Source organism: Loxodonta africana, chromosome 2 (genome assembly GCF_030014295.1).
Source record: "Loxodonta africana isolate mLoxAfr1 chromosome 2, mLoxAfr1.hap2, whole genome shotgun sequence".
Classification (NCBI taxonomy): Eukaryota; Metazoa; Chordata; class Mammalia; order Proboscidea; family Elephantidae; genus Loxodonta; species Loxodonta africana.
The window spans coordinates 172,844,276-172,870,318 of record NC_087343.1 but is presented as its reverse complement, the minus strand read 5'-3'; the positions used below and the strand labels follow the sequence as shown (position 1 = coordinate 172,870,318).

The following is a 26,043-nucleotide window of genomic DNA, read 5'->3' as shown; positions in this document are numbered from 1 at the left end:
CATTCTCTTGACATACCTCAGAAAGTATGTAATATGAGTCATTATTTCTGGTAGCACGAATGGTTAGGCACAGTGATTCACATTCTTGCTCAACTCTTCTAGCTAATGGCAAACTTAGCATTTAACTGGTTGAGGATGAAGACAAATCTTTGTGGCCACAGGGGAGGAAAAACCCTATGTCTACCAAAGGGCCAGAGTTCTTGCATCCTAGAGGCCAAGAGGAAGTGCACCTTTGACATTAGAAGGCTGGTCTTTTCTCTAATGTTCTGTCATTGAACCACACTCTTAATCTTTGCCTCTGGCTCCTCCCTATTTGTTCCTCTATCTGCTGTGTCAAAACCAGGAATCCAGTTGGAGGCTCTGTGTTGGGAAGGAGCTGGGATATAAAGGGCTGCTTCTGAGGGCTGCTTCCCTTGCCTGCTGGCAAGCGCAGACAGAGCCCTCAGCTTCCGGAACCAACAGAATCCTGCAGCTGTGTGGTGGTCTTCTGACATACCCAGCAGAGCAGGTTCATGTGATTTGCCTAGTCAGGGTGAAAGGAGAAGTTCAAATCTGAGAATTAAGACTTTCTCGGATACCATCTGGTCAGGGTACGACCAACCAGTCTGTCTTCTCACTTTTCTTCAGGCTGATCCCGTGATGCATCCTCAGGTAGTTATTTCAAGTCTCATACTGCTTCTGACAGGTAAGTGATGAGGAGGGCTGAGGATGGGGAGTGAAGGGGGTGGCAGTGGTGGAGGAAGCTATTCCTTGGACTATATTCGACAGTAATGGGTTCATTAGTGAGCAAAGAGCTAGGCTAAAATCTTACTCCAAAGAAGTTACTTAAATGCAGTGAATTACCAAATCCATGGTGAAGATACAGAACAGTGTGTCCTGTGTGGGTAGGCATTGTGTACGCATAGACTCTCTCTCAAGCATAGAAAAGAAATAGTTAACGGTGGATACCATGGTGTGGGGAGAGGAAATGGTGTTGGGGGTGGAAGGGAGACTTTAGCTCTTCCTATACTCTTTGGTCCTTTTTGATTTTTTTTTTTAAATCGCGAACAATTATTTCTTTAAAAAAAATTTTTAATTTAAAAAGTTCTATGCATTCAGGGAAAAAAAAATACCCCTGAGGAACAGATATATCCTAAATTTTAAAAACTAGTAATCCCTGTAAAGTGAGATTATGGGGAAAGTTCTTTTTTTTTTTTTTTTTAAATTATGTATGTTCCTAATATTTTGTTTTTATTATTAGCATGTATCACATTTGTAATCAGAAAAATAGGGCATTAGGCAAAATTAAATACTATAAGAATTCCAGTGAAAGATACACTCTTACTTTATCTAGTAACGAGCCTTTTTTCCTAGAGCAGTTCCCAAACTCACAGCCCAGTAGTAAATTATGATTAATAAGGGAGTCTCGGATTTTTTTTTAAGGACATCTTGACTGCATTTTTTGTGCCACTACACCAGGACATAATTTTTGGTTTGGTTTTCAAATGGCACAGTTTAGGACTTAAAATAATATTTTCCTCTCCTCTGTTTGTTTTGCCTGGGTGACTGGGCCTTGCTCAGTTGCTAGCCTCTCATTGACTTGTGAGAAGAGGCCCCTGCTCAGATTTTTTTGGACCAATCCTAAAGCCCATAATAAGCCTCAGCCCCAACTGGAGGTATTATAAACCCATATTTTAAAAACTGATTTCTGAAGAATGTATCTGATTTCTGCCTTCATGCCGGCAATGCTTTAAACAAAATATTAGCTCTGTTTTGTTTTGGAAGGTAGGGACTCAGAAAGAGGAGATGATCCCATTTACAAAAGCTGGTTTTAAATTGCATTAAGACTTAAAAAAAAATATTTAAATGCTTTAGAATTTATTATTTTTTTAAAAAATGTCTTTCAACTGATAACAGTGATTGATTCTCAGGAGGGGCCTGGGAGCCTGGAGCAAGAGGGAGACGTTTCATTGCATGCCCTTTTGTACTGTTCTCATTTTTAAAAAACCACAGGCATGTATTACCTATTTAAATATCAACAACAAGGGGCAGATACCTGGCAAGCTCAGGTGAAACACATACTCGTGTATTACTGGAGTGTCATTTAGTTCAAACCTTTCGGAAAGCAATTTGGCCATATTCATCAAAAGACTGAAAAATATTCCTACCCTTTATTCTGGTAATTTCTCTCTTAGAATTTACAATATCAGGAAACAATACTAAACACAGAAAAAGTTTTATGCAGAAAGATTTTGTGAAGTTACTAATAATAGTAAAAATGGAAACAACCTGAGGATCTTAGAGTACGATAAAGTATGTTTTATCCACAAGCATGACCATTAAAAATAATGCAGATGAAGAGTATGCTAACACAGATAAATGCTTATAAGTATTAATTTTAAAAATTCAAGCCACAACGTCATATGATTAGAAATCAAATACGCTATGCAAAGAAGACAAGAGATAAATAATAAAGTAAAAAAATTAAAATAAAAATATTGAGCCCTCATTCTTTGTTTCTCCTCTCTTTATCTGCAGATGCTGTAGCTTCTTATCTGCAAGTGAATGGAGTAGAGGGCCAGCCTGTCACACTACCCTGTACATACTCAGGACAGCTCACGTCCATGTGCTGGGGCCGAGGGAAATGTCCTAATTCTCAGTGCTCAGACGAAATTATCTGGGTTGACGAATCCGGATCCCAGATCACCTTTCGGAAGCACAGACGTTATAAGCTAAATGGGTCCCTTTTGAAAGGGGATGTGTCTTTGACTGTAGACAATGCAGTCAAGGCAGACAGTGGCCTGTACTGTTGTCGTATTGAACACAGGGGTTGGTTTAATGATCATAAACTCACTATATCATTGGAGATTAAAGCAGGTGAGCTCGAGTTTTTCTTCTTTCTTTGGTCATTTCCTGCGGGTTAACTAAGATGGAGGGTTTTCTGTTCGGTAATAATTTTCTCTCTTCATTTAATAGAAAAAGAGGAGGTCCTACAGTCCTGTTTTCAAATAATAGGAAAGCTTTTATGTGTGTAGATGAAGTGCTAAGACCAACCTTGATTCAAGGCCTTAGGCCAGAAGATCTTGGCAGTCAGCAGACTATCTCCTGAAGGAGTGCTTTAAAAATGTTAGTTGGTCCATGAAAAAGCATTCACTATTCCATAGAGAAATCTAGTGAATGTATTATTATTTTTTATTGTATTTTAGATGAAGGTTTACAAAGCAAACAAGTTTCTCAGTAAACAATACACATATTGTTTTGTGACATTGGTTGCTGACCCTATGACATGTCAACACTCTCCCTTTCTCGACCTTGGGTTCCCCATTACCAGCTTTCCTGTCTCCTCCTGCCTTCTCGTTCCTGCCCCTGGGGTGTTGTGCCCATTTAGTTTTTGTTTTGTTTTATGGGTCTGTCTAATCTTTGGCTGAAGGGTGAACCTCAAGAGTGACTTCCTTATTGAGCTATAAGGGTGTCTGGGGTTTACCTAGTCGCTGTCAGATCAGTAAGTCTGGTCTTTTTTGTGTGTGAGTTAGAATTTTGTTCTACATTTTTCTCTGGTTTTGTCTGGGACCCTCTACTGTGATCTCTTTCAGGGCAATCAGTGGTGGTAGCCGGGCACCACCTAGTTGTGCTGAACTCAGTCTGGTACAAGTTGTGGTAGTTGCGGTCCATTAGTCCTTTGGACTAATCTTTCCCTTGTGTCTTTGGTTTTTGCTAGTAAATATTTTTATCAAGCTTAATTGATTCGAAGAACTGCCCTTTTGTGGAGATTATGTCTTAGAAGAATATTAAAATGTCCTTAAAAAAAAAAAACTGTTATGGAAGATTTCCAACATAAAGGTAGAGAATAATGTAGTACTGTTAAATATAGCACCTGCTTTAACAATTGTCAACTCAGGGCCAATCTTGTTTCATAGATGGTTTTATTTCTTTGCTTTTCCTGACACTGGATTTTTAGAAACATGTCTCATATCATATCATCACATCGTATCATAAAAATTGCATTAAAAAAATGAAATGGCTTTATATTACAATACTAAATGTTTGCATCCCAACAACTCTGCGTCAGTTGCTTCTAAGAAGTTATGAGATCCAAACATCTGGCAACATTATATTTTCCCATTTTGATGTGGTCATCCTAATTTTCCTGAGAATTTCTTGAGAATTTCGTGTCTCTGGTGCTGTTTTCTAATGAATCTCCTTCCACAAAGGCCAGTTGATAATATTGATAATAGATAATTGATAATAGAACCTAAGACCTGTGACCTTGACAATTGTGTCTCTATTTCATAATTTGTGCTTGTTGCTGCCTTTTTGTCTGTTTGTTTAATAAAGAGGAAAAGACCTTCCTAGAACTCTATTTAGCAATCTCCCAGCCTTTGCACATGACTTGCTTCCCTCATAAAGCCAAGCAGGCTGAGACTTGTTCTAAGGAGAAATGGCTGACTCTGAGGGAAACTACATCAGGGAGGCAGTTTAGGGAAGTTGCCAAAAGAAGAGGGAGACAGAGTGTGCTAGAGGAAACAGACGTGAGGAGTCTGCAGGTGGAGAATAAAGGGACAATAGGGCTATGAGTACAATTTTCTTGGAATTGTGAAATTATATTATTACTGGTTTGGCTGGATTTTTAAAAAAGTGGCCTTGAAAGAAATTAGCAGGAGACTTTTATATTATGCTTGGAAATTCAGTGAGAGGTGGGTAGTTACAAAACTAGTGTTGGGTCCAGTCAAGAGTAGGTAGATGTCCAGTGAAAGCCTGCAGATTTCAGAGGTGGTTCTAAAACTGAGCCAACGTGACTCTCTGCCTCTTCCCCAAATAACCAAGCTTTTACTTTGGTTTTCTTGTGTTTTTCACAAGTTGAGCTTACTCTCCAACCCTCTTTGGGGCTTTTCCTCATCAGCTTCTTCTATTCTTGCAGCTTCTCAGACTTTGAGACTTCTTCCTGGGGGAAAAATTTACTGCTGAGGAAGAAAAGAAAGTTTATGAGACAGCCAATTCAGTTTCCTTCTCTCTATTACTGTTCCCATTATGGTCCTTTGATCAGGTTTTTTTGTGTGCTTGCTGTTTTCTCCAGATTCTATTTTAAGCTGTGGAGGGAGAAGGTTGGATTGTACTGTTCTTAACAAGTTAGACCAGTGTTAATGAACTATATAGCCCAAGGGCCAGATCAAGCCCACCACCTATTTTACAAATAAAGTTTTATTGGAAAACAGCCATCTCCACTTGTTTACATACTGTCTATGGAGTTGAGTAGTTGTGATAGGGAGCATAGGGCCCCCAAAGATTAAGATATTTACTATCTAGCCCTTTACAGAAGGTGTTTTCTGACCCCTATTTTTGGCTAATGCCTTGTACACAGTAGGCACTCACAAATATTTGTTGAAAACCTTTTTTTTTTTTCCTCCTCAAGGCAAACATTGACTACATTCCAAATTAAATCGGATTCCTTAGAAAGGGGAGTTTTCAAACAAAATGTCCCCTATTCTAGGGACATGAGGGCTTTTATAAATAAGGGTTCTGGGTGGAGATATATATATATATATATATTTAGTAGAGTTGGGGTTTAATGAAAATTCTTGGAGGAAAAAAATTTGTGCCTGGTGAGAAAAAAAAAAAAACAAACCCATTCATTCTTGAGTCATTACTTCATTGACTCTCCTTTTGTGCCAGGTCCTGTTTTTGGACTTAATTCTATTCTCAGCTTTCTCTCTGTGTAGCTCTAAGACTTTCTGTGAGTCATTTAGATTTCCATAACCACATCTGACTCACTCTGGAAGGTGTCAGTTATTACCTCTTGTACATTATCTCTCAGGCAGGAAGGAACCTTAGTAGCTCTTTCCTACCAAATGCATAAATCCTTCCTGTTCTGGTCTGCACATGTGGTCCAGCATAGGCCAAAGAGTGTCACTTAACCCTCACTTAAGGTACAAGTCTGTAGGGTGGGTGCTTTCAGGACTGACTGAGCTGACTCCTCTTCATTATATCTGGTAAACGTTCTGGGCCTGAGAACTGCTATTTAAGCCTTAGTCATTCACCTAAGAGAAGGAAAAAGAACTGCTGATCCTCTAGACTCTACATACCTTCCCTACCTCAGAGGTGTTCATGAAGACACATAAATCCGATATGCATGTCTGGTCTTCTAAAAGTGCTTCTATGCAAATACAAGGTGTCATTTCTCACCTCACATCTCCCCATATGTATATTTTTCAGTGCAGCTGTTTCCTTTTTGTGAGTGTATCTTCAAGCCCTCCCCTATCACACATCCTAGTTGACCGATGACAAGGACTCTGAGTTCAGAAGAGAAATGCCTAGTCGTGTTGTGTATGGTCTCTCACTGGGTGTGCTTATGCGCAGCCCCAGCTTGCAGTTACTTCTTCCTGCTTGATCCATCCTCACCTTCATGTTGATTTCTTACCGCAGCCCAGGACACCAATGTTCCAACATCACCTAGGGTCTCTACCTCTGCTCCTCCAACGCCAACACCAGAGCACAACCACAAACCAGGTAAAACAGATGTGCTTCTGAGCCCAAAGGCTTTCTAATGAGGAAATGTAGACCCTGCAGGGCATTGTTTCAAGGCAGAAGAACTTAGGGTCAATCTAGGGTTAAGGGTTATTACCTGGATTCTAAGAATGGGCTTCATCGAATCTGTGACCCTCCTTCCCCACCCCCAAATTATATGCAGCCTTTTGTGTGTACAAGCACTTTCAGGGGGAGGGAACGCATGGCTTTTATCAGACTCTTAAAGGGATCAATTATTAGTCAAAAAAGGCAAGACCACTGATCTAGAGCATCTAATGAGGTTAGTGTGGCTCTGGTCCAGCTGGACACAGGTTTGTGAGGAAAAACTAGGAAATCCAGAGAACAAGGGTCAGGTTAATTAGATTCTGTTCTTCAGGAGCTCCGAATAGAGATAATTTAGCTCTCTGAAGTAAGACCCTTCCGCTTAAGGAAGAGATTTCAGTGAAACTAACATTTACTGTGTGCATCTTACATGAGGGGCACCACGCTAAAAGCTTTACAAATACTATTATGTCATTTAAATCTATGACAACCCTATGCATTGTAGATATGATTCAATCATATTTTATATTTGTGGGAACTGACACACAGGGTCTAAGTTGCTTGTTGAAAGTCACACAGATAGAAAGTGGAGGCAGAATTCTATCTCCATTAATCTGAATTTTTGCCCTTAGCTACTCGGTTGTGCCTGCTATCAGGAGCACTGGGCTTTGTGTTTGGATGAATCTGCCTTGACCTATATCCTCACTGAAAAAGCCTTTTTATACAGCTACCCTATCTTTTGGGGGCAGTCAGTGACTTACAGGATTTTGCTTCTAGCATCCTTTATTTATGTAGCATGAACATTGCAAAAGATACTATTTTTACTGCTGAAAAAGTAAACATCAGTTTTTAAAGACTTCAGGGACTTAGAACGTATACATGTTCATTTTTCCATTTAGGCCACATGGTTCTTACTTCAAATTATCCATAGATAAGAGTTTAGATTTAAGATAAATAGAGAATAACTTGACATAAAAATAGAGGTAGAGAAATAGCTTGTCATTGTGAGGACAAGTTTAGGTTCAAGCCTTCAATTTTGGGGATTAAAGATAACTTTTAGTGGAGATTCTTAAAGCCCCAAAAGCTCTTTGACCCCGTGAGCTGGCTCTGGATTCTGAGGAGTAACAGAGATGTCACAAGCTTTTAGCCAGAAAAACCCGATAGAACATTGATTTCCCTTGACTCCTGTTGAACCATTGTGTATATTTAACCAGGAGGGGTCTGAAGGATTGGGCTAGGAGCTGAGTTTGGAAGAGGGGGTCTTAGGTCATATCTGGGATTTTAGAGCCATAAAAGTTTGTAAGAAAAACAGCTTTGTTCCAGGCAGCTGAACAGAGAGAGTCTGTTGACTTTCTCAATATTGATTTAACATCTTAATACTTAGTTTGTGCCTGCTAAGGTGGGTTAGTAGACTTGGCTTGGAGAACATGCAGAGGTCGTTGCACTTCATTTAAAACATAGATTCAGAAGAAAAGCATTTATTCATAGATCCATATGACCTCGTGGCGGATAGTATTAATTGAGCCTTATCCTCATTCTGAGGAGTCTCTGGGTGGCACAAACGGTTAAGAGCTTGGCTGCTAACCAAAAGGCTGGTGGTTTGAGTCCCTCAGAAGTAAGGCCTAGCAATCTACTTCCGAAAGATCACAGCGATGGAAAACCCCAGGGAGGACAGTTCTACTCTAACATACGTGGGGTCACCATGAGCCAGAATTGGCTCATAATTTAGAACCTGAAGAAGGCAAGGAATCCAGATTGGGACTAATGTGAAGGGAGAAGGGCGTTTAATGCAAATTCCCGAGGTTCAGTTCTTTGAAAGTAAAATCCTTGTCCTGATAGCGATAGAGAGGTTGAGTTTGAAGTCAAAACTTGCAGTATAAGGAGAAGGTAGTCCAATGCAGGGACTGATATTTATTTATTTATTTTTAATCTATCTCTTGCCTGGGCTCAGTGACTCTGCAACATGCCTAAAACCTTCCTGTATGATTGTAGGTTGTAAGAGCAGGGGAGAAAGAAACTTGAGCAAAGCATTTAAGCACAAGAGGTCTTTTGCACAAACCTAAATTGGGTAAAGACTCTGATCATGTGACACTCTTGTGTTGGCCTGGTCTTAATTCCTAAGGAAGGGCACATCCTATTGTAACTTTGAGCATTAGAGAAAAGTAAAAAAAAAAAAAAAAGCAACTCAGAACATGAGAAAGGGTGACGTTGAAATCTGAAATCATCGAAGCTGTGGTGGGAAGAGAAATCAGAGAAAGACTAACAAATTTAGAAGTGTAAGAAATTTGTTCAACTCACACAGCTGATTTGAGCTGCCAGACTCGGCACTCAAATCAGATGTCTTATTCCAGAGTATGTACCTTAACTCTATGTCAGTCGTGGTCAAAAAACTGAATGCTCCCAATATTCAAGACAGAAAAAGCACGATTACCTGTTGGGCAAGAGTGCCATGGTGAGCTGGTGGCAATAGGAAAGACCAGGTTTGGGAATTATCTTCTAGGTTCCACCACTAACTTGCTGTAACATTTTGTGGCGCTGTAAGAGAAGAAAATCATAGAAATATCTTATAAAGAGGCAAGAGATCAACTCAGCAGATAAACCCATTGCCATCAAGTTGATTCCAGCTCATGGCAATCCAATGTATTACAGGATAGAACTGAGCTCCATAGGATTTCCTTGGCTGTAATCTTTACAGAAGCAGGTGGCCAGGCCTTTCTTATGAGGTGCCACTGGGTGGGTTTGAACAGCCACTTTTTGATAAGTAGCCAAGCACAAACCATTTGCAATACCCAGGGATACTCTACTGATAAGAAAAGTGAGTTATCTGATAGAAAAATCAGGGAGTGATTTTAAGAAAGGAAAGGGGAAAATTAAAGAGTTCTTAGTGGAAGTTTTTTTTTCTTTTTTTGATGGGAAGTGGAAGATGAGTCAGAGATGACACTGGTAATCACCCTTACAAAAGGGGAGAATGGAAGGCAACTGCAGAAGGAGCCACAGTCAGGATTTGCCAGGAAACTTGTCTTAAATGTCATGAATCATTGCCAAGGCTAAGACATTGGACACTATTGTCACTTTGAAGAGATACCAAGGAATTCAATATGTGAGTATCTGCCCTGTGTTGGAGTCACTGGGTGTTGCTAATGTACCCAGCTGCTAACTGAATGGTTGGAGGTTCGAGTCCATCCAGACGCACCTAGGAAGAAAGGCCTGATGATGCACTTTCAAAAAATCAGCTGTTGAAAACTTGATGAAGCACAATTTTCCTCTGGAACACATGGGGTTTCTATGAGTTGGAATCGACTCAGCGGCAACTGGTTTTTGTCCTGTGTTGGCCAGTATGTGCATCTCTCTGGAAAGAAGTATGGATAATTTGGAACCTGAATAAGGCAAGGAATCCAGATTGGGACTATTGTGAGAGGGGAAGGGCAGTTTAATGCAAATTTCTGAGGTTCTGTTCTTTGAAAGTGAAATGTCACTTGTATGAATGTCACTTGTATGAATTGCTTGTCCTACATAGGATGCACTCTTGTAGGCTCTGTACATGTGGGGAGAACCTAGGAAAGTAGAAAGTGTGAATCGATCCTGCATACTGATAACTATCCCGATCATTATCTAGATCAGATTTCCTCGTAATAATGAAATAGCTACATAGCAGTGCCAGCTTTGAATCAATTCAAGGCCAGCTTTGAATCAATTTCCAAAAGGGAGTTGAAGGGGCCAGAAGTGGGTAGGTGAGAGGCATGCCTTCTGGGAAGGCTGGTTGAAGGCAGTACAGGAAGAGGTAGCAATTTTTTATTTCACTTTTGTGTTTTCATTTTTTTGTTGGAGGTATGAATTTTTCCCCACAAATAGAATACAATTTTTACATTCTTTTCATTCTAGTATTTACTTCATCTCCTCCAACACAGCCAGCAGAAACCCAGCCTAAGACACCACAGGAAAAAAAGACACTACCCACCAGCTCACCATGGTACTCTTACCCAACAGGTAACTGTATTTTCTTTCCTGAATTCCTGGGAGCATTTAGTTTTTTGATAACCATTGATAGAAACTTAAGAACATAGACTCTGGAATAAGACACATCTGATTTGTGCTCCAACTTGGATCACTCAAATCAGCTACGTGACTTGAACAAATTTCTTACCCTCCCTAATCTCTTTGTAAAATGGAGGTAATACCACCCATCTTGTAGATTGCTTGTGAAGATTAAATGAGATGAAGGGCTTGGGACATAGTTACAAATGAGTGATTGACAGATGCTACAATGGTTACTGTAAACTGACTGGCACAGGTAGCTTGTATGATTTGGCAATATTCACGTGCCATATTGTTCTAAATCAAATCAGTCTTGACTCCAAACCTATACCTGGGCTCCATCCCCTGGGCCAGATCGTCAACAGTTAAATCCAGCCTTCTGGTGTCAAGACCACACTGGTTGCCGATGTTATATGCTTTGTCCAAGCTCTGGGCCCTCCCCTGAACACAGCCAGGAGGCTCACCTCTGATCTCGCCATGCTTCTACATGGACATTTTGGGTTAGGTTTGGATGCCAACTTCAGTACCAAAGAGACATGTCCCACTGAGATCATGCCCTTTCCTCTTCTGCCTTTCCCCTCCAAGCAACCGTCACTACTCTCCCCTCCTCTTTAAATAACTCCCACCCCCAAAAAAAAACCCATTGCCATGGAGTCGATTCTGACTCACAGCGACCCTATAGGACAGAGTGAAACTGCCCCATAGAGTTTCCAAGGAGTGCCTGGTAGATTCAAACTGCCAACCTTTTGGTTAGCAGCCGTAGCACTTAACTACTACGCCACCAAGGTTTCCCCCTCCTCTTTAAAAAAAAAGGAATGTAGAATTGAGCATGTAGAGTTAAAATGCAGCTAACTGTCTGTTAGTCATGGCAGTGAGTTCTGAGAGCGCTGTCTGCTGAACCCCATTGTGATGCATCACTGCTCAGCTGGCTCGTGTGTCCTTGTACTACATCCAAACAAGGTCAAGCCTTGCAGGACTCCTCGCGTGTATGACTCATTGTACTCAGGAATTGCCAATCTGAAGGGAGCCCTTTGAATGGCCTTCCTTTTGCCCATGATTCCTGGGAGCTGGTTAATTTTAAATGGACCTGCAGTGAGAATCACACAGGGACCCATTCACTTGGGATTAGATAATCGTGACATTTGGTTTTGAAAATGAAGTCCTTGGTAAGAACTGTTTCTGGGCACAAAAATAAAATGAAAACACAAGGTAGCAGCAGTGGGAGCAGCTGTACCCCATGATTTTAGTGTGTGAGGAGGAAGAGAGTAGGAGTGGATAATTATTCTCTAAAATGCCACTAAAACCCCGTCAAGGTAGAGCATTCCGGAGTGGAACAGATATGGGAGCAGCTGTGTTCCTGGGGCTTGGGTGACTGCTGTCATCTTGGCAGTGTATCTGAGGCTCTCAGGCCAAGTGCGCTCTGTGCCCAAGTCAGCCCTAGTTGGCTAAAGCATTACAGAAGCAAAGAAAGTTAGGTCTGGAAAGGATTTTTGTTATCATATTGCTGGCCACCTACCTTTGACAGATTATAGGTTATCTCATTTAATTCTTTCAAGAAAGGTCTGATTTATCCTGTTGCTATTCCTACAGATTAGGGAGGCCCTATAGTTCTGCTTTGGAGCCAGACAGCTCCCAGCTCAACTGCCAGTTACTAGCTGTGGTGCTTTGTCAGTTTCTACTGTGCCCTTGGGGAGTCGTTTAACAGACTTCACTGGATGTTTGTGAGGATTAAAGGACATGATGTTTGGAAAGTATTGTAGAGTGCACCACCCCTTCCATTATATTGTCATCCGCATGCTGTGATTGTTAGTTGCCACTGAGTCAATTCCGACTCATGGCAACCCCGTATATTACAGAGTAGAACTGCTGCGTAGGGTTTTCTTAGCTGCAATCTTTACTGAGGCAGTTTGTCAGCCCTTTCTTCTCTGTAGCTGCTGGGTGGGTTCAAACTGACAACCTTTAGGTTGATGCTGATCCAAAACCACTTGTGCCACCCATGCTCCTTATCATCATCATCATCATCACAAATAAATAATGTTGTTTTTGGTAGATGCCGTTGATCGATTCTGACCCATAGTGACCCCACATGACAGAGTAGAACTGCCCCTTAGTGTTTTCTTGGCTGTAGTATTTTTTTTAGGACTATATTTCATTTTTATTTATTTTAGGTTTACAGAGCAAATTAGTTTCTCATTAAACAATTAATACATATATTATTTTATGACATTGGTTGTCAACCCCATGACATGTTAACTCTCTCCCCTTCTTGACCTTGGTTTTCACATGACCAGTTTTTCTGTCCCTTGCTGACTTCTTGTTCTTGCCCCTGGGCTGGTGGGCCCCTTTAGTCTTATTTTATTTTATGGGCCTGTCTAATCTTTGGCTGAAAGATGAACCTCAGAGGTGACTTCAGTACTAAGTTAAAAGGGTTTCCAGGGGCCATACTCTTGGGGTTTCTCCAGACTCTGTCAGACAAGTAAGTCTGGTATTTTTTCATGTTAGAATTTTGTTCTACATTTTTCTCTAGCTCTGTCTGGGACCTTCTATTATGATCCCTGTCAGAGCAGTTGGTTATGGTAGTTGAGCACCATCTAGTTGTGCTGGACTCAGTCTGCAGAGGCTGTGGTAGTTGTGGTCCATTAGTCCTTTGGAATAATCTTTCCCTTGTGTCTTTTGTTTTCTTCATTCTCCCTTGCTGCAGACAGGATGCAACCAGAGGAGTATCTTAGATGTCTGCTCACAAGCTTTTAAGACCCCAAACTCTACTCACCAGAGTAGGATGTAGGACATTTTCCTTATAAATTATGTTATGCCACTTGAGCTAGACATTCTCCCAAGGCCATGGTCCCCAGCCTTCACTTGGCTATAATATTCACGGAAGTAGATCTCCAAGTAGGCCTTTCTCTTGAAAAGCCACTGGATCGGTTTGAACTGTCAGCCTTTCAGTTAGCAGCTGAGGACTTAACTGTATGCACTACCAAGACTCCTTGAAATAAGTATTAAGTGCTTTACATACATTGTTATAATAACTTTATGAGCTGGGTAGTATTATCCTCATTTTAAAGATGAAGAGAATAGGTGGATTAAATTGCTTATTGTTCAAGGTTACCCCAGCTAGAAATGTTACATATATATGTATACAAAGGACGCTGAGCATCAAAGTTATGATCCAAAGTTGCATCGTTAAGGGACATTGTCAGCATTGAACTCAAATTTTATCTGGCTCTGTGTTATTCTTATTGCATCACCCAGTCTCATACCAGAATGACTTACTAAGGTGGTAACACAAGTTTTTAAGCAGAGCCTAGATCTTGCCTTTGGCTCTCTGGGAAATAGCCCCAGAATGAGTAAAACGTAAACATTGCGAAGATTTTGGAGGGCATGGTTAGTCTAATTTCATTTGTGTCGAGGTTTTATGGCTTTTTCATTAGTTAGGGAAATTTCATTTGATGAGAGGGCAATGTGTGTGGTGGTTACAAGCAGAGTTCTGTCATTTACTAGAAGTGGGAACTTGTTTAACCACTACAGGGCTCAGTTTCATCATCTATAAAATAAAATTGAGGAAAGAATTGTTATGAGCCTGTGAAGTGTGTAATACATGGTGGTGGTGGTTTTACTAGCTGCTGTCATCGAGTTGACCTCTGATTGATAGACACGCAGTAAAAAGAAGATTCTGTTTTTGAGCTATCATTGTCTTAGACGGCCAACAGATTATGTTCTGTCTTACAAAATAGATATTTCAAAATATCGTGAAACTTTAAACTTTCAAAAATTTAAGGCATAATATCCTTTTAGTTAAGAGGTTAGGTGGTATAAGATGCTTTGGTCTTTGTGACTGATAAAACATATTTTGGAAAGCACTTCTCGGCCAAAGTCAAGGCACATTTGGATATAATGTAGCAGTGATATGTGACCTGTTTTGGACCTCTTAGTACATTTTACTCACATTCTGAATCTAAAACCAATGCAACGCCCATTCTGAATTGGCTGATTCTGATCTTTAGACGGAGTCACTGTGTGGCGCCAACAGTTAAGTGTTTGACTACTAACCAGAAGGTTAGCAGTTCAAACCCTCCCAGTGTGTCTCGGAAGAAAGGCCTAGCAATCTGCTTCCAAAAGGTCACAGCCTTGAAAAGCCTATGGAGTGCAGTTCTACTCTGCGACACGTGGGGTCTCCATGAGTTGCAATCAACACGATGGCAACTGGTTTTTGTTTATTTATTTATTTATTTTTGATCTTTGGTTGGGCATATGACCTAGAGGCACACATTGACAGCTTTTTTCCTAGTATGAAATCAGTCATTACCTTTAAGTGACCTTCTTAACCAGGATTCAAAAGTGTGCTTATGGAGATCTGTGATTCCTCTAAAACTGCAGGTAACATTTTGTGTGTAAATGTATTTCTTTTTTCCCAAAAAGAAGAAAAATGGCTTCCATTTTCAGTAGGACCATGACAAAAAATTTGAGTCACCATCTTATAGGTTAAATTGTTGTATGTTAGCAACTTGTTATGACTTGCAATGCCTGCAGCGTTTGGCCATATTACTATTCAACTTGTCATCATCGAAAGGCAAAGTGAATATATTTAGTTTCTGCAGTGAAAATGCAATGCTTTTTGTAATTCTAATTAATTCTCCTTCTTGTTGAGCAGGTGGGAATTTCACCGTGACACCGTCTACACATGGCCTTTGGCCTGACAATCAAACCGTAAGCATATTCTTTCCTGTCTTATGAGCCAGATTCACTTGTATATGTCACTCTGGAAGCAAGCTACATGTACAGTCTACTTCTGAAAGCCTACCCTACAAAATTTCCTTAAAAAAGAACGACAGAAAGAAAGAATTTGACTCTTTAATTATTGTCAGTTGCTGTTGAGTTGATTTTGATTCATGGCAACCCTATGCATTACATAGTAGAGCTGCTCTGTAGGGTTTTCTTGACCGTAATCTTAAAGGAAGCAGATTACCAGGCCTATTTTCCGTGGTTGGGTTTAAACTGTCAACCTTTAGGTTCACTTGAAGTATTCAGTTAGGTAGACCACTTTGTTAGAGATGACTTATGAGTGATTTTTTGTTGTACACGCATATACATACACACACGGACACTAGATAGGGTTCCCCCTAGCCAAAAACTGGAAATAAAAAATGAGCTAATTCAAGGAGAGTAAGTTAATGGAATATACCAAGGAAGACTTCAATGTGTCCTTAGGGAAACAACATGATTTGAGTGTGGTAGAGAGGAAGCCACCCCAGTTACACATATAATGGAAGTGAAAGTGTGTATGCTATCACAGCTTAAAGACATGCTCCCTGATATCCTTTCCAACCCAACTGCTATCCTATGTAGAAATTTTGAGGCCACTATTGCTTCCTTCTACACATATATCTTCCCATATGATGACTTATTGAGGTCTTAAGCAACTTTGTGAATTCTGTCAGTTCTTGTACTTTCCCGCAGTGTGGTTGAGAAACATCTAAGTGGCCCTGGTCTTAGGCAGTTGCACTGTCATCCTTCGAATAAGTTGGACAAGCTTGTCAATAGTGCCTTCTCCTTTGGCTCTCCTGGGAAAAACAAACTTGCTAATATTATGTGCGAGTAACACTTGGAAGGCACAAACAAGAAGAGGCTGAGCTTGTAAGAACGATCCCTTTCTAGCAAGTGGTGAGAGATGGTAACAGACTATTGTAAGAGAAAAAATAAAGCCAGAAAGCTCAGACAAGGTGGAGCTACTTAGCATAGGGCCGAATGGCCTTAATGCCATATGCCATAGTAGGCACTGAAAACATGACTGCACAGGAGTGATAACAAAAAAATTGAACCCCCTGTACAGCGTGGCTCCTGATCAATATGACGTGGGCACTGATTGATATGATGGATGCGTGCTGAATTTGTACATACTGGCTACATATCAGAACTGAAACTGTGTAAATTGCAACATGATCAGACTTATGCTGGGGAAAAAAACACTCCGAGTGTGAAGTTGTTCTTGGCCTCAGTTATCTGCAGAACAGGTATGTTTAGCAGCAAGTAGGAGCAATTTAGAAGCGAGTTCAAGGTAGGCAGCAGAGAAGACATGAGCTTTTTTTGTCTTGACCCTGAAGATGTCAAGATGGATACTACATATCTGCAAAATATGCAGCATATATTTTGATTAAGTAAGTCAACTTCCTGGACTCTACCTTAAGGAGATAATTGAACAAACACATGAAGATGTTTGAGAAAAATGTTCATTGCTGCTATTTTTGACCATGAAAATGTTAGAAACAACCTAAATGTTCAAAACTAAGGGGTTAGTTTATCAATTAAGTATGTCTACATGTTGCCCTGAAGAATGCAGTTACTGCGTGAGTTTACCGAAATGGGAAGATGGTTACAATAGACTGTTAAGTGAAAAAAGCAAGTTTTACAATAGTATGTGTTGTTGTTGTCGTTGTTAGGTGCCATCAAGTCAGTTCCGCCTCATAGCGACCCTATGTACAACAGAATGAAACACTGCCCGGTCTTGCACCATCCCCACAATCATTGCTATGTTTGAGCCCATTGTTGCAGCCACGGTATTAATGCATCTTGTTGAGGGTCTTCCTTTTTTTTTTCTTTGCCAACCTTCTACTTTGCCAAGTATGATGACCTCCTGAAGGGACTGGTCTCTTCTGATAACATGTCCAAAGTATGTGAGATGAAGTCTCGCCATCCTTGCTTCTAAGGAGCATCCTGGCTGTACTTCTTCCAAGACCGATTTGTTTGTTCTTCTGCAAGTCCGTGGAATATTCAATATTCTTCACCAACACCATAATTCAGAGGCATCAATTCTTCTTCGGTCTTCCTTATTCATTGCCCAGCTTTCACACGTATATGAGGTGATTGAAAATTCCATGACTTGGGTCAGGCACACCTTAGTCCTCAAAGTGGTATCTTTGCTTTTTAACACTCTAAAGAGATCTTTTGCAGCAGATTTGCCCAAAGCAATATGTCATTTGATTTCTTGATTGTTGCTTCTATGGGTGTTGATTGTGAATCCAAGTAAAATGAAATCCTTGACGAGGTCAATCTTTTCTCCATTTATCATGATGTTGCTTATTGGTCCAGTTGTGAGGATTTTTGTTTTGTGTTGAGGTATAACCCATACTGAAGGCTGGGGTTGCCTTCTTAGCACATCAGGCGGCACGTGAGTCTCATAATCTGAAGGTCCTGAGTTGGAACTTCAGAGGGGGCAACAATGGTATATTTAAAAAAAACCCAAAACCAAACCAGTTGCTGCTGAGTTCATTCTGACTCATAGTGAGTGACCCTATAAGGACAGAGTAGAACTGCCCCATAGGGTGTCCAAGGAGCAGCTGGGGGATTCGAACTGCTCATGTTTTGGTTAGTAACCAAACTGTTAACCACTACACAACCAGGGCTCCAAATCATATATTTCCCCCCACAAAAAAAAACCAAACTGGTTGCCACCAAGTCGATTCTGACTCATAGTGACCCTATAGGACAAAGTAGAACTAACCGCCTCATAGAGTTAATGGTATATAGTACTTAAAAAACAAACTACAACAACAAAAACATTGCTGTGGAGTCAGTTCTTACTCATGGCAACCCCAGGTGTTACAGAGCAGAACTCCAGGGAGATGTATGCTCCACAGGGTTTTCTTGGTTGTAATCTTTACAGAAGCGGTTTGCCAGGCCTTTCTGCTATGGAGCCACTGGGGCATTTCAACTGCCAACCTTTAGGTTAGCAGCCAGTCACAAACCACTTGTGTCACCCAGGCTCATATATAGTACTTATAGTATATATATTATACAACAGTTATTTTTGTTAAGAAGAAACCCTTAAAAGGATAAAATTCTAGAAGGGTATATAAAGCAACAGAGTAGTAGTGGCTGTTTCTGAATGTTAGGATTATGGTTGATTTTCATTTTCCTTTATGCTTAGCTGTATTTTCTAAAATGAACATGCAGTTTTTGTGTAATATATTTTAAAATAGAATGAAAGCAAAGCCCGACTCCTAAAATCCCGTGCTCTGTCTAACCACTTTACCCCATATAAGTAAGGTAGTAAGAACATGACTTTTCCCTCCCAGACACTGGCCATTAATTCTTGAAACAAGGCTCACTCAGGTGTCATATTTATTGTTGTTGGGTACCATGAGTTGATTCTGACTCAAGTGACCCTATATGATAGAGTAGAACTGCCCCATAGGGTTTCCTAGGCTGTAATCTTTACAGAAGCAGACTGCCACATCTTTTTCTCATGGAGTGGCTGGTGGTTTGAGCTGCTTACATTTTAGCTAGCAGCTGAGTGCTTAACACCGAGCTACCAGGGCTACTTCGGTGTCACCTTACCCTTCTCTATATTCCTCATATTGTTTATCAGGCAGCACCTAAAAGTGCCTTTCTCAAAAACTCTATTTAATCTGTACTTTACAGACACAGAAACAGAGGTTCAGAGAGGTTAAACCACTTGTCCAGGGTCACACAGTGAGTAACTCCAGGATTAACTTTTGCCCGAGAAGAGACTAGACCCTTCCCTCTCTGACCCTCCACTTTCTGTAAAATACCCACTCTATAGGAAACCTTTAGGATTAGAGCTAAGCTATATAAAGGGGCCTAGCATGAGGGCTGGCACTTTTCAGGTTTATTCTGGAAGATGGTGATCTCTTAAGATGTGCAAGAGACTGAAACAAAATTCTGCATTCCCACCTGTTTGCACAGCATTAAGTTGTTAGTCAGGATCATGTCTGTGAGCAGCTACTTTCAAGTCTATTTCTATAGACTTAAACCAAAATAATGAGTTACAGTTAAAAGAACTAATATGTACCATAACCCAGAACCAAATTCAATAATTGAGCACATTAGGATAACATCAGTTAACATCACAGCCAATTTATATATGAACTAAAGGTAGTTTTTTTTGCAATATCTTAAACTCAAACCAGTTGCTATTGAATCAATTCTGAGTCATGGAGACGCCATGTGTTTCAGAGCCGAACTGCTCCATAGGAGAAATAGAGGCCTATCTTCTGAGGTGCCTCTGGGTAGGTTTGAACCACCAGCCTTTTGGTTAGTAGCCCAGCATTTAATCATTTTTACCACTCAGGGGCTTTTGTCAATATCATAAGAGTAGGTATTTATGGAACCAGCTTATTGACTTTTTTCTTTTTAAAACATTTTTTTAAATTTTATTAAAGTATAATTTATGTACAATAAATAGCATCCATTTTGAGTACATAGGTTGCATTTTGACAAATGTATACACTTATGTAAATACCACCCCAAGCAAGACATAAAACCTTTCCATCATCTCCAAAAGTGTTGTGAATTTCAGATTGTCTTAGAATTTCACCACTTGGTCACAACCTCAGGCTGTTTGATCTTACCCTGGGTGTTCCTGAAGTACCCAAAGACCAAAAAGATCAATGTTGGTGGGGAAGTTATTCCAGGAAATGTTCTCTCTCCATGACTCTAACCAGATGTTTTTCAATTGCTGATGTTTCCTTAGGAAGTGTTCCAGGTACAAGAGACAAAGATGACCACTGCTAAGAAACTCTACACTGGAATCAGTGTTTCTGCTTTGGTGCTCCTCAGTCTTTTGGTTGTCCTGAGTATCAACAGTAAGTCATTTCAGGATTGTGCCTAATGGAATAGAGCAAAGGCTCTAGAGTCAACCTGCCTGGGCTCAAGTAGCTCCGACTCTTTCGAGCCATGTGATTTTTATTTCACATAACTTCCCTGTAACTCAATAGCCTCAACTATAAAATGCACCTGGTAATACCACCTACCTCAAGGTGGATGTGAGGTTTTAAATCAGGACTTCAAGCCAGTTGATTCTGCTTTAACCCCCTGCTGAGAATTTGGATTTCCACCACAGATGTATTGAATCAGAATCTACATTTTAACAAGATCTCCTGGTGATTCGTATCTATACACGTTAATTTTTAACACAATCCCTAGGTGATTCTTATGTATACCTGGGGATCTTGTTAAAATGTAGATTCTGATTCAGTACATCTGTGGTGACAATGCAAATTCTAAGCAGGGGGTTGGAGTAGAATGAACCTGTTCGAAGCCCTGGTTTAAGTGAGTTACTATGTGCAAAACTCTGACAATAGTGCCTGGCACATTGTAAGGGCACAGCAGTCATAAACTACTGTTATTGTACTTAGAAAAAGTCCTTTTTGCCATGAACCTCTGGAAATACAGTTGAAGGTAAAGAAGAATTATCAACATATAGATAACAGTTTTAGAACTGGAAAGGTTTTTATGAGAATCAAGTGGTATTGGTGTTGCATAGAAGGCTTTCCTGTGCCCCAATCCAGGCCTGAATTAGAATTTCCAGTGGCGGGGGCAGGGGACCTGGAAATCTACATTTTAAAGCTCCCTAACCCCCAGGAAAGAGGTCTGGTGGCACAGTGGTTGAGCGCTGAAATGTTGGCGGTTCAAAACCCACCAGCTGCTTTGGGTGAGAAAGGTGGGGCGGTTCTACCCTGTCCTATGGGGTAGCTATGAATTGGAATTGACTGTAGTGGGTTTGGCTTTTGGATTTAACCCCCAGGTGATTCTAATGATTGTGTCAGTTGGAGTTGGAACCATTCATTCAGCTATATGCCAGGCATTCCTAGGACATTGGGTGTCTCATGGAGCTTACATTCTAGTGGAGTTTATATTTGACACCAGTCAACCTCGGATTTGTACCTCCCCCCCAACCCAAGACCTGGAGATTGGCTTCTGTAAACATTATAGCCAGGAAAATCCTATGGGGCAGTTCTACTCTGTCACATGGGGTTCCTATGGGTTCAAATTGACTCAACAAGAACAACAATAATAAAGAGAAGAAATAAATTTTAATTTACCCTAAAGGTGAGAAATTAAATACTAAGAAATAAGAGTTTGTCGGGTAGAGCTGAGCTTTGGAGGGCCACAAACCATTGGAATATATAAAATATTTTTTGTGCTCCTCCCTGCCCTCAAATCAATGTACTCCCTCCTGAGGGATATAGCAGAGATTGCATGTTCTATACCCACCCATTTAACCGGGAGGCAGGCAAGACTCTGGGAGAAGAAACTGATTGCACAGCTAGGACTAGAATAAAAAATAAATAAAAACCCAGTTGCTGTCAAGTCGGCCCCAACTCATGGTGACCACACATGTGTCAGAGTAGAACTGTGCCCCATAGGGCTTTCAATGGCTGATTTTTTGAAAGTAGATCTCCAGGCCTGTCTCCAGGATTAGAAAAAAGGGTTTCAAAAGGCAGCCATTCGGTGTTCTATACCTTCTTTTCCTTCCCAACCCCCAGTTGTGTGTGTTTTCCTCTATGCTGTAATCTACTGCCCCCAAGAAGGAACTCTTTTTAAAGACACCATATATAAACCCATGACTGATCCATTTCTTTCATTTATCTGGGCAGAGGAGAGTTAGGAAATTAGAATAAGCTTTGAGAAGGGTTTCCACATACTTAGAACTTGGTTAGTCAAAATTATTTTTCAGAAATTGGGTAAAATACCTCGAATCTACTTCTTTCCCTAACAAATCAAGTCTTTATTTCTTGAGGAGAGGGTGACTAGGAGCATGAAGTTTGTCAAAGGTATTTTATAACAGAGGTGACTTTTCTTAAGACTTTGTGTCACTTGGGACAATTCTGGTTTATGCCGGTTCTCTGGCAGCCATCTAAAAAATCCTGGTTTTTTAAATTTTTTTTAATGAAACATAATAATTAGTAATTAGATTATAGTAAGCCCAGATGTATGGATGTATATATTAAAGCATTAATGAAAATGAGATACTTTACAATCAGGGCATTAGTTGAGTCCTACAAATTCAAAAGGGAATCGCGGGCGTTACTGAAGTTTTTAGGGAAACGCCTCTTCTTTTTTTAAAACATTCTTTCTTAGTTCTACATTTCATTCTTTCAGGTTCTGGTTTCTGTACAGATTTTTGTGTTCGTATTAAAGTAATAGCAGAAAAAATAGTCTGATTTGGAAGAAGATATCATGAACCTTTTTGCGGATATGTTTAATTTTCTTTTCGATTTTTCTCCAATATAGGGTATTTACACAGGAAAAGTAAACTGCAGCAACTGAGGTAAGTTTGAAAGAGTTTGTGTGAACACCTTTTGGTGTTCCTACTCTAGTAAAAATAAAGAGAAATACTTCTTCCCCTTCCTCCTTTTCTTCCAGACTTTCTAGTTTATACTCTGGACCCTGAAAACCTAGTTTAATGAGCACATCTATCATTGTACACACCTACCAGTGACAGGAAGAAACTCAGTCCTAGCCTCTTAGAGCGAAAGAACTAAATTGAGCATTTTGCTTGATGGAACTGAATATTTGAATGCGTTATTTGATTTATTCTTTCATTTCATTCAGTGTTATGTTTATCGAATGCCTACTGTATTCCAGAGAGATGAACAAAACAGACAGAAAACATATAAGCAAATAAGCAAGGTACTTTTAGGTGCTTCCAGATAAACACTATTACGAATACAGAGCAGGGAAATGGGCTGTTTGAGTGATCCCTGAAGGAGAAGACAGTAGCTCTGCTGAAATCCTATAAGACAATTCCAGGCTGAAGGTGTAGGAAGTGTAAAGGCCCTGAAGTGAGGCACATGTCTCCAGTTCTCCATAGTTCCCAACATTCCCCTCTGCTATATACCCACAATACTCTACTCCTTTACATTAGCTTTCTGGCCTGTAGGCATTTGAATTCACAACCTTTGTTTAGATCTTTCAGTCCACCCTGCTGTCCAATTAAAACTTAAATCCCCTCTACTGCCTCGATGCCACAGGGTTCATATGCCTGAATACCTACAGTGGTGGGAAACCACTACTTCCAAGACCAACTAGCCTGCTGCATTTGGTCCAGCTTGGATTTCCTTACCTTGACTCAAAATCCATCCCTCTTTGGCTACCATTCATTTTCCTAGTTCTCCTTCTGTGGGTGTTTGTATACAGACCCTCAAATGTCCAAGTTAATTCCATGATCAATACACAGAATGTGTTTTAAACAGTGCTTAACATATTGTAAGTGCTCAATAAATGTTGATTTTTATTATTGCAATCATGTGCTTCACAGCAATAAACCTATGAGATAGGTATTATTATTATTCCCATATTGCAGATTGGAAAACTGTGTTTTCACATTTAAGGTCACACTAGAGAGCAGAAAGAGGACTCAATCTCAGGTCTTCTGGATTCCAAAACCCATCCAGTTTTTGGCTAACAGCTTCTGAGAATGGGCAAAAACAAACCAACCAACCCAACTCTTTATAGGCAGAAAAGCATGGAACATAGCATCCTTTTAGTTACTTGATTTCTGTCCTTGCACTCTTAACTGATCTGTTTTAAAAGGTTCATTTTTTATCACCTAATTATAAATGAAAAATATCTATTGTGGAAAATATAAAAAAGAGAAACAGAACATAGCACTTACATTAGAAGCATTTCCTCGTGACATCATCTTTTTGGCATTTATATCACACTGACTCATTTTGAGCTTATTGACACCTAAAACCTAAAACAAAGCCACTGCTGTCAAGTCAGTTCTGACTCATAGTGACCCTATAGGATGGGGTAGAACCACCCCATAGGGTTCCAAAGCTGTAAACCTTCACTGAAGCAGCCTGCCACATCTTTCTTCTGTGGAGCAGCTGGTAGGTTAGAACTTCCACCCTTCTGGTTAGCAGCTGAGTGTTTTAACCATCGCACCACCAGGGCTCCTATTGACACCTGAACTAAGTGTTTTTTCACACATGTATGACTAATCCATTTACAGGACATAGAGAAACTTTATTTTTGCCTCTCATGTCCCTTTAAAGGTACTCAGTGGGGCATTGTTCTTCCTCTGTGGCTGGTAGAAGACTTAGTAGGTTCCATAGCTTTTCTGGGTAGTCTTAGGTGATAGAAAGTCACTATTCAGATTACAAAAGATCAGCTGCATCAAAACTCCACCATTGACCTTGACTTGTACTTCTGTTCTTTATTCTGATTTCTGTGAAACTCAAGCATCAGTCTATTATGACCCCCACAAACTGCAGGAGATACAGGGTAAGCTCTTCAAGCAGCCTCACCAAAGCATCTCTCTCATAGCAGCTCTCTCCAAAATATTAATCCCTTAACCTCCTGCCTGACACTTTTGTCTCCTAGGTGTATGTATCTGTGCTATAAAAGTCATCTAACTGATGGCTTTGAAATTTTTGACCATGAGACACAGATTTTGACACCATGATCCAGTACCTAGTTACGTGAAACAATACTATTTTAACTACATCCAATATGCTCCGCTACTTTTCTAGTCTATGTTTTTCTTAAGTGCAGGTTGTGGCCCACTAAATAGAGTTAATGCCCTTCTCTAAAGGGTCACAATCCACAGTTGGAAAATATCGGTCAAACTAGTTCTTAGTCACCTTTAAAATTTAGCACTTCAGTTTGACCTCTGTCTTAGTTGTCTAGCGCTGCTATAAAAGAATTAGCGCAAGTGGATGGCTTTAACAAACAGAAGTTCGTTTTCTCACAGACAAAGAGGTTAGAAGTGCAAACTGAGGGTAACAGTTCTAGGGAAAGGCTTTCTCTCTCTGTTGGTTCTGGGGGAGGTCCTTGTCTCTTCAGCTTGTTTCACAGTTCCTTGGAGATCTCCATGTGGCTTGGCATCAGTCTTCCCCCATCTCTCTTTTGCTCATTTATTTGATATCTTTTTTATATCTCAAAAGAGATCGACTCAAGATACACCTTACACTAAATCTGTCTCATGAACATAACAATGGTAATTTATTTCCAAATGGGATTATAACCATAGGCATAGAGGTTAGGATTTACAACATACTTATGGGGGGGGACACAATTCAATCCATAACAACATCTGATACCTGTCTTTTTAGATTTTCCATTTTGATATTCTGTTACATGAGTCTCCTGAAGGAGACCAGCCTGAGATTTTAAGCACTAATTAGGTTGTCTACCTGATTATTAAACTTCTCTGCAATTTAATACTTACGGCCACTATTTTTATAACCCCAGAGGGCACTATTCATTCATAGTCTATGTGAATAGAGCTCTGGAGTTGCAAATACTCATTTTGGGTGATCGTAAACCAAAGTGCTGCTTGTACTTTAGAACTGGTCTGTTCTTTCCCTTACTCATTGTATTCTTTAACAACTCTTTCTACAGAGCAGTTTCATTTAATGGCCCTAAAATTGACGCTTTACGAAGTGCAGCTGAATCGCCCATCCGAGCAGAAGACAATGTCTACATTATTGAGGAGGATGTTTATGTCATGGAGTAAGACCCACTGGCCCTGCAGAGGCTTGATCAGGACTGCAGAAGACACAGACCAGCTGTCCCCGTGCCAGACTTCTAAGCTCCAGGGCCATTTTTCTTTGTCAGTTTCACCTGGCATCCAACATGTCAGTGGCATTGGGCACCATGACTCTCTAGCTCAAAACTGCATGCAGTCAACCCCTTTGGTGATATAGTCCTATTTTT

General features: G+C 40.3%; 1 protein-coding gene across 9 annotated transcripts; it reads left to right on the top strand.

Moving 5' to 3' along the window:
- The first annotated feature begins 255 nt into the window (after positions 1-255).
- LOC104846262 (hepatitis A virus cellular receptor 1) lies at positions 256-25,959 on the top strand. 9 transcript variants are annotated; one of them, XM_064278719.1, is made up of 10 exons: positions 257-508; positions 628-685; positions 2,518-2,856; positions 6,400-6,483; positions 10,426-10,530; positions 15,230-15,285; positions 17,283-17,435; positions 20,069-20,180; positions 22,612-22,648; positions 25,729-25,959. In XM_064278719.1, the coding sequence occupies exons 2-10, from the start codon at positions 640-642 to the stop codon at positions 25,841-25,843; spliced, it is 1,047 nt and encodes a 348-aa protein (XP_064134789.1). In that variant the 5' UTR covers positions 257-508; positions 628-639; the 3' UTR covers positions 25,844-25,959. The 9 variants fall into 9 exon arrangements, with proteins under 9 accessions (XP_064134793.1, XP_064134789.1, XP_064134792.1 ...); XM_064278722.1 differs by having other exon boundaries at positions 257-651; XM_064278717.1 differs by having other exon boundaries at positions 258-685.
- The last annotated feature ends 84 nt before the right edge of the window (positions 25,960-26,043 follow it).